The sequence below is a fragment of the Acanthaster planci genome, linkage group LG02 (assembly GCF_054643075.1).
Source record: "Acanthaster planci isolate LZ-2023a linkage group LG02, COTS_SCS, whole genome shotgun sequence".
Lineage (NCBI taxonomy): Eukaryota > Metazoa > Echinodermata > Asteroidea > Valvatida > Acanthasteridae > Acanthaster > Acanthaster planci.
In genome coordinates, this window is record NC_141778.1 from 5,126,945 (window position 1) to 5,144,426 (window position 17,482).

The 17,482-nt window shown below is 40.9% G+C and overlaps 1 protein-coding gene across 8 annotated transcripts in view; it reads left to right on the forward strand.

Moving 5' to 3' along the window:
• The window catches only part of LOC110989498 (pumilio homolog 1-like), a 50,770-nt gene that overhangs the window by 13,098 nt on the left and 20,190 nt on the right, over window positions 1-17,482 (forward strand). For 4 of the 8 annotated variants that reach the window (XM_087132913.1, XM_087132914.1, XM_087132912.1 and 1 more), the window contains exons 3-7: window positions 8,718-8,789; window positions 15,078-15,186; window positions 15,367-15,566; window positions 15,797-15,942; window positions 16,421-16,676. In XM_087132913.1, coding sequence (XP_086989039.1) covers window positions 8,718-8,789; window positions 15,078-15,186; window positions 15,367-15,566; window positions 15,797-15,942; window positions 16,421-16,676 — 783 coding nt within the window. Of the gene's footprint in view, window positions 1-5,122; window positions 5,640-6,831; window positions 7,030-8,717; window positions 8,790-12,336; window positions 12,561-15,077; window positions 15,187-15,366; window positions 15,567-15,796; window positions 15,943-16,420; window positions 16,677-17,482 lie in introns of those variants that run through there. The other 4 variants (XM_087132916.1, XM_087132915.1, XM_022253924.2 and 1 more) reach the window with 4 other exon arrangements.

Here is a 17,482-nt window from a genome sequence, read left to right on the forward strand (position 1 = left end):
CTCAAAGTCAGTTAGCTGGAAACTCTGCTTATCTTGAAGACATCCTTCATTCCTGCCAAAAGAATAGGCTATTATGTACAAAAATACCTCCGTAACTCGAAACGCCCACACTGCTACATGTATGTCCGCTTAACTTGAAGTTTTTGAAGGTCCAATCCAAAGAGACCGCCGCCAAATCACTGACAATGAGTGGAAAAAGAGCACGGAGACTTTAATAATGAGTCAATTCTGCAAACTGCACGTCGTCTGTTTGCTCCGACACAAGCGTGCTTGCTGCCAGTGCCATTGTAATCGACTTGTCACGACCACAACCTAGACAAATCACGGCTTTCAAGCAACCCCTCAGCCTGATTGCCATCGTGGCCCAAGTGTAGCCCACATGCACGCTGTTGTTGATTGTTGATTCTTTACGGTGGCCATGTGACCACAGTGAAGGAAGCTTTGTGCATGCCGCGGCTAAAGGCTGACTGCCACCGCCAGTCCCAGTTGCGCTGCTCACATGCGCCGCTCTGATGTGCCACTCACATGCTGACCGCGTTCCTGGCGCAGTGCTGGAAATGCTGTTTTGCGCGCCAAATTTCACTCGAATTTCATAAAAAAGGAAATATGAAAAGACAAACAAAAACACACATTTTTTTATGCTCGTATGTTTTAAAATGCAAAATGGTGTACCCTCAAGTGATTAAAAAGAAATGATCATGTGGTCAAACAGGAAAACCCCGGCCAGCTCGGCTGGCCCCGGCTAAGGGAGTGCACCGCAGTGTGTGCCAAATGGAAGAATTGTCACAAAAAAGGTACACAGTGTTGGTGGTTTATGTTTTATTTATCAATTGAGTGGAAAATTATACGGAATAAAAACATGATATCTCAGCAAACTGATGAGTTTTAGAAGAAATTTATGTGTGGATCATTGTTGTAGATCTCGAGACCGTTTTTGCGGTCTCGGTCTCGCCGTGTCAAAGTCTCGGTCTTGGGAGGGCCGGTCTCTGTCTCGAAAGCGCCGGTCTCGGTCTCAGATGCCATAGTTTCGGGTTTCCCCCTCGAGACCAGTCGAGACTATAACAAAATGGGCAGCTAGCTACCACATGTGCACACTGTTGCAAAAGGCAAAATTACCTCCGCTCGAGTCAAATCTTCAACCACTGATATAAATACAACACAGTAATGTTCAGGTTTTTTGCAATAAACAATAAAATTGATGCTGGAATGAAGACTAGTCAATGCAGCATGATGCAACCTTGTCCCAAGTTGTTACTTTATTTCCAATCCATAGTAGCCATGCTGCTTGACACCATGGAGATGAGGTTGCGAGTAGCGGAATTCGCACATTAGACTGGTTCCCGTTCCCTATGTAGTCTCCTGCTGAACGTAGGGCCGGGACGGGAACCAGTCTGTGTGTCTGCGCATGCTATGAATTGTGTGCACTTGTGAAAGTGCTTTCATTCCGTCTTGTATATGGTACGTGTTGTTTTAGTAGTTTCGTTACGGTACATAGATATTTGTTTTTCAGTATTTTGCTTGAAAAAAAAACAGTCTAAGTATATTTGTTTTAATGTTCACATCATATCATTTGGGACACTCGGGTTGGAAATGACCAGACCAGGGTTAAAGTAGAGCAGTATCACTGATAAAAGAACTGAGACATTCTTTAACTAATATTTGACCTGTTTGTGAGTTTATGCTAATGTTTTCATTTTATTTCTTTTGTACTTAATTGTACTGCCATATGTTTGTCCCTATTTACCTTTTGGTAAAAACTATAAACATTGGTTAATGGTTGGTCTCGGATGTCAACTTGCAAATTGGCAAGTTTGGATTATATCTCCTGTAATTTTATCAGTAAAATATACAATTTTTCGATATCAAATACTCTCTTCTTCACACCAGAAAAACTACTGCCTTCCATTTCAAGTCAGAGGTAGTTTGTCATTTTTTATTAACCTTATTATATATTCACAAGCTCATGAATATCAGTAAGTTGGCATTTAAACCAATCAGGAAAAGGGGTGTTTTCAAGCTGTTTGACAAATAAAAATGATTAAAACTTGACTTGCCAGACTGTATAGTTTGGTTCATTTTCATGCGAATGCTGGCTAGAGCTTGCATAGCAACAGGCAGCTGAGTGACCACCAACTTTGTTAGATCAAAGGCAGACATGAAGAGGGGATTTGGAATTGGAAAATCACCTGAGGGCTTTGGATTTTGGATGGTATCGTGATGCTCAGTTTGTAGAAGTTGGAAACCTTCGGAGGAAAGTCTCCAGAGAACATCCAGAGAGTTACATGTAGTTGTCCAAGAAAGACTACAGCCACCGGTAGAGAAGTCGGGGCATCGTGTGGACATTGACGTTTGTAACATAGCAATACCGCACCCAAATCACCGAACCAAACTAGAATGACACCAACAATAAAACCAAAACCAGGCTGGTCCCTTCCGATGTTTGTCACCTTCAATGCAGTAGTGAGAGTGAAGTGTATGCATACCCAGCATTCTAGGTATAATGCCATTCATCTGGCAGCCACACCTCAACATTCTGTATTAGGTCGATAATGTCATCAAGTACCTGAAACAGCATGCACTACTGTAGGTGACACCTCCTGCCTGCCAGCCAGCGACAGGAACACATGCAACTTGAGTCTAGTTTCCTTTTCTTGGGTGGGAAAGTCGTAATAGCTTGAGCTACCGACTGTCACAAACATTGGATATCTTTGCCTCGATAAAATTTGGCCAAAATGGAAGTTTCTTTCCTTTTTTTAATGACTTATTCCAGTGAAGACTGATGGAAATGTTGTCTCATGTTGGCATGTGCGTGTATGTAATGAGCAAGTACACACAAACAGGCTGAAGCACTTGACAGAAGTCTTCATCAGTACATGTGTACACAATTGGATGTGCGGTTATGGCAACACGTGGACAGGTACTATTGCCTGTAAATCAACTCCAATCAGATATTCAGTAACGAAGGGGACTCCAGTACTGGTTGGACCAGTTTTTAAATGTCTACATTTCCTTCAGACATTTGTCGAAACTCACGTTGCACATCTGCTTTTGGTTGAAATAAAACATATCGGAAAACGTGATGTGGGAACTGTAAATGACAGTAGCTGTTGTCTGCAATCTGCATGAAACAGTTTGATTATTTTGATCAGAAGTTGGAACTAGCAATATCACAGGAAAAACACCTGTGAAAAAAGTCAGTACATGTTCAGTAAGAGTTGTCATCATTTTTATTTGCAGATTAATATGCCGATAATTGTATGGTAACACCCCAAATAAATTGAAATTGTAAGCCTTATTGTTGGCATATTGTACATGTAGGTGTGGTTTTTAAAAAAAAAAGCCAATCATTGCCAGTCAGACAGTTAGAGATAAGTTGTGTTCCCAGATAGGCTCCGGCTGATGGAGTACTGTTCACATATCTCTGACATTTCACTCTACAGAAGAACAGATTGATTCTCCTGCCGATGTATAGTGTATTGTACGTCTAGCCCACAGCAATGCTGATGGCCATTTTAGATTATTTGGTCAGACTTATTTCAAGCAGTCCCTCACTGATTATGTCCTGGATGATGCCATGCCCTGGAATCATATGTCTGCACGTTCTTGGTACACTGTTGCCCTGCCAGTAGAGTCTGTTGATATCGCATTTTTCAACAAACAGATGTATTGGAAATCCAGTATTGAGTATAAATGTATTTGATGGTTGGCTGGTTGGTGTGTTCAGGCACATATAGCACATGCGTGTACTCTTTATGCCATTAACAGAAAAGGGCATTTGTTGAAACAAGATAGAGGGCACAAAGTCCTACCAGAGTCACGAAAATTATGAGGTAATAGCTCTGTCGGTTAAAGCTGGATAACTGTAGGTGCAAACAGGTGTATAAAAAGGTAGGCTGGTATGCAGTAGAAATGATGACGAACCCCACAGGAAAATGATCAGGGATGGGGAGTGCTTGCGATCCTTCAGGAACAAAGTGTGTATTTGATGTATCGATTATTCCCTATGAACGGTAAACTCTAAACTGAACCAGATAACTTAGAAATCAGTTCCCTGCAATAATAATAATCCGATCATAATGTACGTAATGCCTTCCTGTCAAGAGAATAAGATATTACAATGTATACATAACTATATGTATACATGTACATGTCCATAACTTGGATACCCATGTGGTGCTTCCATTTAATTAGCTGTTTCGTTTGACTGACATGAAAGAAACCGCCGCAGAAACAGTCGAAAACAGGTGTAAACAGATTGAGAAACCTTTTCATGAGTGGTTGCTCTCCAACGCACTTTGTCCTTTGACGCAGGGATGTGGTGTGCACACAGTATGCTACCGTTGTGATAGACAAGAAGTCGCGATATCCAGCTGCAGTATTGGCTGATTAAAGCCACTCTCCTGGTTGTAATCGCACAGTCTAAGACCAGTCCGTGGCTCTTTGTGATGCCCTGTGACCATGCTTCAAACCTGGCTTTTGAATTAGCCCGATCACTTGCGCTCCCTCAGCTGCAAGTTTTGTGTACAGTTTACTGCGACATGTATGTATGTCGCACTTACATGTATAATTTCCAGGCCAAATTAATGCAACAACCAACTGGAGATTCATTTTGTCAATCTGGCTTGCTTTCGATATGTTCAATATTGGTTTCCGTCTTGTGTTCCCTGTGAATGTCCCTGTGATACCGGTACGTCGTATGTACATGACATCATGCACATTCAGGCTTCTTGCATCATATTCTACTGTGTTTGGAGAGCCACATGTGGCTATATCTATTGTCAATGCGCCTCTGTGATTTCTCAATGGAGCAAAGACCTGACTGCCTTAGTCCTGTACGATAATCCTGGTTGTTTAACATGGATAAAAACTGACACCTCAACCAGGGTGCTGGCAAGGCCTCGCGCACGTGTATTCCGGTGACTTCTGATGTCTTTCTAAATTATCTGAGGCATTTGAGCCCGAGCCAAACTCATTTGCCAATTGTAATCAGGGACGATGATTCAGCAGTCTGCTTCCATTCCCCACTGGTACTCAGCATAGTTCACCATCAATTTATGATCTGAGATACCGGTAAGGATGTGATGATTTGTCTAGATAAAGGGCTTGGTGAAGGTGACCTGTGCCTTTTTGTGAGAGAGTAACTCAAGGCAAGACAGTATTCTACATTTGTATTTTGTGTGTTGATAATATGTCTCTCCCGAGTGTGTTATCCCTCTTGCTCCCATCAACTCTTGCCACCATCAGAGCAGTCATCCCTGGTACAATAGATACATCTTTGTCACAATGCAGTGACTCATTGGCCCGTGGGTCGGGGGAGGCTGGCCAAGCCAAGCCAGCCCAGCTCTTGATGTGTCTGAGCCAGGTTAGCGTGCATACATAATGACAGACAGTGCCTAGCCGGCCGTGGTGGGGGTGAAGCTGACCCACGCGGGAGCCATGCTCTCCACTGTATCTGCCCATGCCACCGCCAACTCCTCGTTCTGCTTGCTGCTGCTACCCTGCTCGTCTGCCGCCAGCTGCAGAGTAGCTTCATCTACAAACAATGGATGTACCTATATCCTACACTTAATTTTACTCGTATGCTTTGTTGGTACATGTGTATAGTTGCATAATCACAGGAGCTGAGGTGCATGATGCAGGCAAGAATTCCCTTTTTTTTTGGTAATTTTTGGTAAAGTTTCCATTTGCAGTTTACAAATAATGTTGATTTGGATTGGTGCAGTATCTGTTTTGATGATAAAATGGAAGAGTACTGTACTAGTTACATGTATGATACTACCAAACTGTATGTACGGTACAGTGTACACGCATGTGCATTTATTCCAGTATGCGAAACAATATAAAATTATTTAGGGATGAGATTTGTCAGGATTGTTCCCGATTCCAGGATTTTTTTCATCATTTTTTTTTTATTTCAGGTTTTTTCAAATGTCTCATAATCTGGCAAATCCTGAGATTTCCATTAAGATACATGTAGTATTACATATATGTACATGTATAACGTGATGTAGAACACAAGAAGTGGGTATTTGAAAGCGTGTCTTAGGCAAATACAAATGCATACCATAAATGCTAGGCTGCTGTGGGCCCTGCAAGCCTCTGGGGATTTTTTTTCATGGATAGTGGTACTTCATGTTCCTCCCAGTCTTACGCCCGATCACCAGAACCTTTTATTCCCACAAAGAAAATAGTCCAGTCATGCGTAAATCAAATTTGCTTGTAAATATTTTAAAATGATCAGGCAAATTAATTTATCAGTCATTTAAATTAGTTATCATTAAGTTGTTGACTTGAATGCTGAATAACCTTTTCTGCCCTGAAGGCTGAAAGCCGGGGAAGTACTCATAATGTGTAGTTAAAGGCTTTCGAAATGTGATCTTATTTTCTCTTTTATTTTATTCTGAGTTGGCTGATGTTTATTTGTCTCAAGACAAAATTAGGTGAATATTCAATATCCTTTGAGTGGTGAAAGTAATTTGAGATATGTGTGTACTTGAAACAATTATTCCATAGGTAAAGATTGCACAGAACTACATCGTACATGTACCTACGCTGAACGAACATTTCTATGAGGAGAAACAATCGGACTGAAACTGAAATGGTCGTATTTGTTACACTGGAGAGTCAGTTTTGAATTAAATTCATGTTCTGTAGGACATCAAAACCTTGCACAAAGAAGAGATTGTAATGCTATGGCCCTATGCACTCAGGTCATCAGAAATGCTGTTCACATAAGCCCACCGAATCCTTTGTGTGGAGGGAGCCAGACAATGCCCGGCCCGCTGACTGGATGTGTACTAGACTTATGCAGGGCCCGCTGTGAGTGTGTGTGTGTGGGAAATTCCCATTCAGGGCAGTCTTGGCGTTGTACTGTGGGTGCATGCACAGTGCCAATGCACTGGTGGTTTTTACACATGTTCACAGCGCTGCACAGGACCTGAGTTCTCAGAAAATGCTGAATTATATATGCTCACAGGCCATTCTGTACGGTGTAACTCTTTCAGGAGTGGAGTTTGGACTGTCAGGGTTGTATGGCAATGTTTTGTTGGTCTTTTTTGTTGTGAACATATTACTGTATACGTGTATTTTGAAGAAAATCAAGTGTGACACAATGAAACTTACTCGTAAATTGCATATCATGGTTCAGGACCTTAAGATTTTTTAGGCTTTGTTTTGAACTGACTGCACTTTCAGTGAATGGGTAAAAGTCTGCAGAATGTAGTGTGGTAATCATGTATAGTATAGGGGCTTTGCGTGGTAGCCATGTTGCTGGACAGTTCTTGTGTTCCACAGTACATGTAAAACTTCCCTTGTGCATACCCTGTTGAACAAAAACATTGGCCTGCAAGATGGCAGCCAGGGTTTGCCTTTAACCTTTTTTCTCACTTGCCAGCCAGGCCAGCAGTGATGGCTATTTTACAAGTCTGCCCGCATTTTCACCAGTCCGCATCTTTCCCTGATTTCAACATTCTTTTTGGCAGTAGTGTTTTCTGCTCCCAAATCATGCATAACAGTGTGATCTCTGCGCTGACTGTTCTTTGATTGTTGATGAGTAATCATAAATGGCCATGGGACTTACATGAAAGAATTTCCAGAATATCCATGATTATAACTGTACTCAAGCAAATTAAACACATAGACAAAGTGGTTACCTGCTGAAAATGGTTTGTTTTATTCACAATCCAAGAGACAGAAAAAACCCATATTATTACGAACAGTTTATGTACATGTACGTGGATATGTACATTCTTTGCAATACGTACATGTACACACGCATATGTACACCCAGCGAAATGCACATGTGCATACATGTACATGTTCGTTTTGGACCGTGTCCGGTATCTGTATGTAACGCGCAAACCAAACACAAAATCACAACCGCAACATCACCAGTATCACAACTACCTGTATCAATGACCAATCAGTGGACCAGCGTTAAGGTCGAACCCTGGCAGCCATGCAAACCCCCTGTTAGCCAGGGGTGAGATTTTGGATTTGAGCTTTTTTCCCTCACTGGCTGTGTACAAAAGTACAGGAGATTTTCACAGTTCAGCTTCTTTATGCCTTTTTCAGCTGTTTTTATGATTGGTCAATCTCACCCCTGATTAGCCTTCTCACAAGAGCGGAGTTGTTGGACCCACCAAAGTGTTGAATCAAGAGAAGTAATGTCCGCTGATAACGCTGTACGCAATATTGTTAATGCTGTCTGGGTGAATCGCTGTGAACCGTAAAAATGCTGAGAAGCCTCCTCCGGCTTTTGTCACTCACTTCACTGCAATCCTATACCCCTTTATTTGAACACCATCTTTGTGTGGGAGTTGTGGGGGGGGAATGAATGCCAAATCCCTGCAAAGAGAATGTAGAAACACAGCACTCCAAATTACTGGGCTTCAAAACAGTATTTGAATGGATTTGTTTGGACTGCATTTTGTACAAGGAAAAACTGAAAATGTGTGGTCAGTTCATTTATTGAGTACATAATTTGTACCATGTACATGTTTGCTTATAATTTGGATTAGTTTTACAGTCATCTTTGTCTTGTATTTCATGTTTATTCATGAATTGGAAGTACATTATGTCATACTTGATGAAATGACAAATATGCATACTGTAGAAGCAGTGTGCACCGAAATTCAGTTACATTTGCTCAAGAACAAGAAATGATTTGTGTTTTGTCTTATTTACACTGTAGCTTTCTTTGTTTCTGCTTGTTCCAGGTCCGATCAGGTGATGTTAGTAAGGTGAATAACATGTTCCAGTCGCTTCAGATAGGCAACGATGGAAGAGAGGTAAGCAGCCACACTCTCCTCTTCTATGTCTCATTTGAGGTTGGAAATCAGCACCCTTTCGAAAACAGTTTGGAAGAAGGTGCACAACACAGTATAGTAGAGCTTGTTGATGCATCTTAAATTTGAATTCAGTAACGTGACTGGTGTCTCATGAGGTACAGCTGTGTGGGGCATTTTGTAGTGACTAGTGTGATTGTTAGTTACCGGTACATGTATATTTGGTCCGAGTTTATTCAATTTTTGATTCATTTTTGCTATCTGTTGGTATGGATTTGAAGATTTTTCCCATTTCAGATTAGAAAAAGGGGGAAAAATTGTCGAAAATTCGTGGAGGAGGTGCCTGGGGTGGGGGGGGCAGGTTGGGGGTGGTTCTTGTTTACAGGTGGATTATTGCAGTTTTGCATTTTGTATTGTTTTAGTACGGCTACCATGTTGTCAGTTTTCTCCTCGATAGTGGTTCAAATGAGATAGAGCCCACTTCACCGATTCAATAGCTGTCTCATTTTTTTCCATTGTAGCCACGTACATGTACCGGGGGTCGAGTACATTTTTTTCTTAAACTAGGGATGTCTGTTGTCTTGTCAGAGTTGATGACAAAACCAACGTACCTTTTGAAATCTGGGCAGGTGTTAAGTTACCGTTTGCTCTTGCATTCATAATTTATGATCATTTTGTGTACATGTGCATGTACAATACTGGTGTGACACATTGCAATTCAGGCTACTGTACGTGTGCACGGGTTTCAATGTAGAATCTGCCATGACTCAGCATTGTTACTGGTATAATTTGTTTTCTTCCTCTTTTTAACATATCAAAATAAAAATGTAAATAAAAATGTAAAATTGCTTTTGGTAGTTGTTCTATCAAGTTAGTGACTACTTTGTGCATGTTCACAAAGTCCCATTTCACTTTTTATGCAAGTGTTAGTGTGATCGGCGTATTTTCTCAGCAATTATTTACATGGACTTTATTATACATACATGTACTGCTGTTTTTCTCACAAAAACTCGGGGAGAAAACCTGGCCCCATGAATATCAGTTGATTTCGTCAACTTAGGCAATTTGATTCCCATCTAGTTACATGTACCCGTATTTGTAGACTTGGAATGATTTATTTTAGAATACGTTTATGAGAAACGACCAACGTAAATCTGAAATTGGATGGAATTCAATTTCATAAAAGGCATACAAAACTGGATCGTCGTAGTGGGTGTAGCTACCGTAGGTGTCCATGTAACATTTTTTCACAGTGCCCCCCCCCATGTCAGCATAGCTGGGGCACAGACACCATTATGAGTGTCAGCAGACTCACAGGGAATGCACAGATGTGGGCCTGTCACCCCCAAAAAATGAGGCGATAATCAGCATTTTTAAAACTTGAGATTTTGGGGTTTTTTTTCAATACAACACTTGGGGTAAAAGCAGATGGCAATGTGGCATTCTTCGGGCACTTTGTTTCTTTGTATTCAGGTTTTGTTTCAACATTTCTGACCGCGAACTAATAATGCTATCGTCAAACTTTGTAAGAAAACGAAGATTTTTACTACATGTATCTAGTCTTGCTCAAAAATTTGGAATTAAATAGAAGAAGGGTTACTCTTTCCAAATATAACAAAACCCAAAAGTTTCCCCCACAAATTGAACCATCATAAGAGGAAATAGCTGAGTGCGACTTTAAGCTTATTTTGTCGGAACAGGCCCATATATTCTAGATGTCAGCAGCAAGGACTTAGCGAAGCACTCTTGATATCTGCTGTCCTCTGGATTTCTTATTTGAAACTGCAAGCATAATCTGCAACATGTTTAGACGACATTAGGCCCCCCCTCAAAAAAAATTCATTGCTTCCCATTATATGGCTCTGAAAAATAAGGTTGGTAGGGCAGAATCTTTTCTGTGGGGAGTAATTTTTTTTGCAGATAGGGGTGTTTAATTATATCTTCATTTCAGCCTGAACTATGTGATTTACACTGTGAAAGCTTAAAAATAAGGCCAGAAAAATGATCAAACTTGTCTTAAGTGATGCAAAAGAATGTGACTGTCTATGATTCTTAAACATAAGAGAGACTTTGGGTCATACACACTACTATGCACAACGCCAGTCTGACCAAGTGACCTGACCAACAGTGTCAATATATTGTATAGTGAAAGTGTGTGATGCATCTGGGAGGAGGGTGATGAACCATGGAACACGCTTGCCTGTGGAAACAGGTTTGCTTCAAGTACTGGTACAAATGATATACGATAGCTTCAGATTACATTCACGAACACAGAAAATGTACATACATAGACATATCAAATTCTGTGAATCAAAACTTTAACGGAAATTTTGTTGTTCCATTAATGTTTTTCGACATGCAGTTTCTATTTGGCCGGGAGGCATTGACTGGTTGCTGCATTACAGTCATGCCGTCTCTGGCAATGGTGCAGCGGGAAGCATTAGCTCTCCCTTTTCCATTACCGCAGTAGCGAATGGCAAAGGGAACTTGTGAAAACAGCAGAACTTTCTTCTCAAATTGCAGATGTACATGCAAGTAGGCAAACATTTAAATACAAGTGTTTTGACATTACCAAAAGCTTTTGATAAGCAATTTGTGAAGACTAAAAGGGCATCTGGATTTATTTTTATTTTTAAAAATTTTTTATTTATTTTTTCAATTTGATAAAAATTCGGGGTCAGACGAAAATTTTTTAATTAAAAAAAAATTTTTTTTTTAAATTGATAAAAATTCGGGGTCAGACGAAAAATTTGGGTCGGTCGGGAAACCAGAAGCAGAACTTTTCTTGGTTTCAGCAACTAATACAAGGCAGAATGCTGCAGCTTGCAGTGTACTGTATACGTATTTGTGTCATGTATACCTCTCTTGAATACATTCCTTAAATTAATGGGCATGCTGCTTCAAGTTGAGGTTAAGTACCCCAAATCTGCCCTGTTGCTTCTTCCTTTGTGAGCCCCTCACCGCACCTTAAAATTTCACACTGAACACGTCACATCATATTTTCCAGGACAATCGTTGTGAAAAAAATCACTGTGGTCATCAGTTTCGAATTTAAAAAAAAAATTGTGGACTGATTAAAGGTTCAGAGAGAGAGGCCATGCTGGAGAATGACTCAACATGTGTCACTGTTTGCTGACATTTATGAATTGGGAATTTTCAAGGGATGCTTTCAATATTCAGATGCTGTTGAGTGTACATGTACTTGTACATGTAAAGAAAGTCATTGATATTTGAGGACGGTGACTTCCATGTTGAGGTTCAGACCAAGCCTGTAAAACGTTTGATATTTTGATTATTTTGCATGGTTTTTTTTTTTTTGGAATCACATGCGGCAACAGACGCGAAGAGAAAAAATTGGTTCCGATCTCCTTTGTGTGTGATTCATAATGCGTCAGTGGATTCATGTGTCTTCATTTCTCATTAGTCGCCCGCCCACACTGCCACAAGCATATGCACACAGCTCCCAGGTTCCTGCGCATGCTTTCCTGTTGTCTCCTTGGGTTAATCAGTACTCATCACACGCAGGGCCTCCCATCTCTCAAAGCGTCTCTGTCTGCTGAGCCCCTGGCTTTGCCATTCACACTTTCTCGCCCTGATGGGGAGCACGCAGTCCGTGATTGTTGGACCCGTGATGATTCAGCATGGCCGGGCTTTAGTCACGTTGTTTAGGTGCAAAGTGTAGGGTCCTTTCTGTCTGATGCGTACACGTAGGAGAAAGGATTTTGAAAGCGGAGGAGATACCGGCATATATCCGCCTCCATGAATACCATGAAGGTAGGGGAGTTTTCTGTTTTATGCTGTGCAGTTGTTTCACAACTGACCGTTGATCACTTGCAGTGGTAAGCAATCACATATTGGTCTTAATTGATCGCAATAATCTGGCGGTATGTTGTACATGTAAACCATGCCTACACATACATTTACATGTACAAGCATTCATAAGCTTTTAGGATTTTAAATGTATTACAGTACGAGTTTTCCGGTCCCTCCTTTTGTAATGGCGGCGTACATGTATTTGTAACAGTATCTTGGAGTTGTGTACAAACGTATCTGTTCATAGATTGAGAGACTTCTGTTTTGTGTTGACATGTTTTTTTTTTTTTTTTTTTTGTTGTTTTTATTTTTAGCCTACCCAGTCATTTTACATAGCACTTCTGTCAGCAACAATGCAATGACAAAAACTGCTTATTTGCAGTATTTTCTGCCTTTTTTTCTGCTTCATACGGGAGGTTTTGAAATTGTAACTTATGATATCCCTTGCACCATGCAGTACCTCACAAGGATTCAAACATTGTTTTCATGTGTTGTGTACACTTAGTTCAAATACATGTGTACCTTAAAGTTATATTTGGATGTTAAGGATTGAGTAAAAACTGAGTCATTTTCAAGAGATTACGGCCATTCCCCCCCCCAATTGGTAGGTGTACCAGTACCCGTACATGGTATGTGTGTGCACCTGTTGTTGTGTTGTCAGACATGCACTTGCTCCTGATGTATTTTGGGTTTTTTTTTATATGACTTTTGATTGGATTGGCAAGTCAGAAGTCAAGAGTTATGTGTAGGTCATTTTACTCCAATGTTTCTAGCTGGCTATACTGATTTTGGTGTGCATGTGTATGTATTTATTTTCCAAAAGGACAGTGTGGCATTGGACTAAATATAAATCATTCATTTGCAAGTACAGGTAATTAGCATGTGCCTTTTTCCACTTAAAATAGGTGATTGAAATTTTCGGGCAATCCAGCCACTGAATGCACACTGTATCTCAATTACTTGGGAATTTTGCATATGTTGATGGAAAATTGAAAAAAAGTGATGACTTTCATCAAACCTTAATTATAGAATTTAAACAAAATTAATATCAATGCTTACATATCATTTTATTGTACAACTTGCTTTCAGAGACATAAAACCAAGAGTTGTAGTAAGATTATGTTTATGATGAAAAATAAAAGAATGTGATTCTTTAACAGGCTTTCTGGTGATATAATTTTTTAAATATCCCCACATTCATAAATTCTTAAGTAGTGGTCGTGATCTAATGCGTTGAAATTTAAACCAAGTCCTTCGACACACGTCAGATCCATGTGATTGGGAATGTCAAAGTTCACTGCAGTTGAAATATCTTCTGTGTGCACATTGCACCTAATGAACAAACCCCATTGCAGTTTATTGCTACCAGCATAATTTTATGGGTGGGTGCACTGACTAATAATTAGACAAAAAATGATAATTTGTCGGAAACAGCAACCTAAGAAGAAAGTGGAATATTCAGGCTAATCAGAATATTGTGTTGATGGTATGCTGTTGGCTGTGAACAGTGTAGTTTGAATGGAAGAATCAGTTGGAATCGGTGTGATATTTCCGACGTCATTAGAGGCAGTGGTACCAACATGTACCTGTCAACATTTATCCCTTTTTTTCAAGACTGTGACCTCCAGGTGATGAAGATAAAAGGAAAGTCAAACATTTTAACTGACATACACATGACAGGAAATAAGTTCTACTTATCATTATATACAGTGTACAGTCTTGTAACTGAATAATTTGGCTAAAAATTACCCTGAATAACTTCATGTTTTTGTTTATTTTGTTTACCAGAATTTAGAATGTTACTTGTGTCTTGTTTTTCCTTATTAGCTTTATCATTTACATGTACCTACATCGTACCTGATATACAGGGGAAGGGAACTTTGTGCATCACTGTGTATTACATTAAGCTCAAAATTACATTAACATGTACATGTATAGATGTGGCTGTCCAATTCGGAGTATTGCTACCGAAGGGAGACATTATATTAGGCTACACTGGCTTTACTTTACACTCCCCCTCCTCCCAAAATGATAAAGAATTAGGTTTTTGAAAGTCAGAATGGCGGAATATTCCAACTATGCATCTTGCATGGCTTACCTTCATTTTCAGTCGTCGTGACGGTGTGCGCTTACTTCCAGATTTGCCGCTGTATGTAATTTCTGGGTACGGTAGTAATGTCAGTGCAAACAGAATGTGGATGTATTGTCCATATTGCACAGTGCCGTTGGTTCGCTTTAGCCACTGCTCTTTGTCACACTGTGAGGCCCCATCCTGGATTTTGTGTTGCTATCACAGATAGTAGCCTGTTGTCCCTGCTTCTAATTCCTCAACAGAAGTTCCTGTTTTCCTGGTCATTTCTAAACATTTTTAGTGCACAGGTCAGCATTTTGGTTTTCAAAATTCAGCTTTTACGACCATTATGATTACCGATGATTTAGTTGCTTATATGATGTCTGTCTCTGTTCTCCTCTGAACAGTTCGATGTTTCCACCAAGAAATTCTGGGATAATGATGAAAGCAAGGGGGATATGTTCCTGAACCAGTGGCCAGTTCCTGGAAGTCAAACATGGGGTGTGCCTACATCAGGTGAGATGCAATCCGAGGGGAACGTTCACCTTACAGGGAGCTGCCCGGGCACTCTTTTGAGGAACCTTCAGAATCCCTTGGAAGTATTCGGTATCGCAATTTTGTTGTAAGCACTACATTCTGACTTGAGTGACAAGTAACACTTAGGGGATCACTGTTGTCTTTGCTGTTTCTCTGCAGACCATGCCGTGTCACAGCCTATCATGGTGCAGCGTCGCCTATCACCAGCCACCTTTCAGGGGCAGGAGAACACTGTTTTGTCCCCACGGTCGGACTCTGGCGGCTTGGGATTGAGCATGGCTGAATATGTCTTGGCAACATCGCCACAGGGAAAGGCTGACATGGAAGGCAAGCTCAACCACCGCTTGAAGACAGGATTTGTAAGTCTCCATGTTCTCCTTTTTCAACACTTTACTCTTTGCTGGAAAGATTGCGTTAGATAAGGAATATTTTCACTTCAATTCCAAATGGCATTTATTTCCACACGCTGTATGCAGGATATAACAGCAACAGAGCGTCAAACTTAAAAAATTTTCCTGGAATATTGTGTTGCCAGTATGATGCTTACGAAAACTCTTTCCCCTGAAGTCTTTCAATTTGTCTTTGCCAGCCTGGTCCTGGGCCCGCTGGTGATGCAGATACGGCAAACAAGAATGGAACCAAGAAAAGCAAAACGCCTTCTCCGTTTGAAGAAGGCGAAGAGAAGAAAGCGGAGAATAACGGCATACCACACAAGGAAGACGATGGCCCGTACATGTAAGCACGAGCTCTCTTCGATCAGTCAAAATAAGTGCAGGTTCTTAAGGGACAATCCATTTTTCTCTCATTTTCATGAGCGTGCAAACCGTATCCCCAGGGGAGGGGATTAGGGAACCGTGCATGCTTTTAACAATGAAAAATGATTATCCATCAGAGGTATTTTTTTTCTCCTTTTCTTTGTTTTCTTTGGGGAAAAATAGTTTTGCATGTATTTGCACGTTCAGACAAATGATGACAAAAAAATAAACGACCCTTACTCAGGTTGTACAGTTTGCTTCTCTCAGTGCTTATGTACGGGACGTCCCCAAAGTAAAGACGAGGTCTGTGAAACATAACAAACCTAACCTTGAAAAACAAGCTGTGTGTACGTACTTAGAATAATTCACTTAGAAGGAACTGTTTCACAAGTTGTGCATCAGTCCGTGGTGAGAGCGGAATTTCCACCTCATCGCAGATCCGTGCTTTGTTTCACCAGGCGCAACCCGGGTAGCCGCAACGCCTCCCCAACCGAGAATGAAGATCCCCGCCTGCAGCACGCTCATCAGAACCCCAGCATGGCGCCCGACCCCTCCCATCACCAGCAGCCACCCCAGCAGCAGCAGCAACAGCAGCACAGGACGATGTACCAACAGCGTAGTCAACAGGCCGCTGCCCACCACGGGTTGACTCAGCAGGAGGTGGCATACATTGAGCAGCAACAGCAGCAGCAGCAACAGCAGGTACGCGTAAAAGTACGTGCAGGTGGATTGTCCAGGGGGCTGGGTTTGCCGCTTGGACCGACACGAGTCGAATAGATTAAATATGTGCGACCCTACCCAACGATGGAGTTTCAAGTCACCCAAGCCAGTTTTGAGTTGAAGGCCTTGACAAGAATCTTACATAGTGTAGAGCAGTTGAACCCTCAACATTTTCACCCATGTGGTGTCGGCTTTCATTATCCAGATGCATCAAATGAAGGGCTTGGCCTCTTCTAATGTAATGGCCTTAAGACTCGTTTTGTTGGATCCGGCCATATTTGGACGTTCCACTGATAGCCCTCAAAATGAGGAAGCCGGAAATGAAAAATGTTAGTGTTAGACTTCTGTAGTTTTTATTTCGCACCTTAATACCATAAACTTTCCTTTTCACCCCGTGGATTTGCAAACTTGCAGCACACACGTTCAACACATCTCACAAATAGATATTTATCCATGCAAAATGTAATTAAGTCCTTGGAAGATGACTTTTCACATTTACCCACTTAAACTTTTCTGCTCTTTCACAAGGCCTTAGCCTTTTTCAATTTTCAGTGTGAACCAGGTGAAGAAATTTGTCAGGCAGTACATAACAGACAAACCAATTACTAGTCTTAAGCTGCTATGCTTAAAATCCCTAATGTTTGTACAAACTGTCATAAATTGTGTAGATTTCAACAAGTTGGCTGCGCTTATCAGTTCAGATGTATGCGTTTTTAAAGATCCTTCTTGTATTGTACCGATTTGCATATAAAATGAGATGGGTGAATGCAGGAGTACCGAATATTTGAAGAGGTTAACTT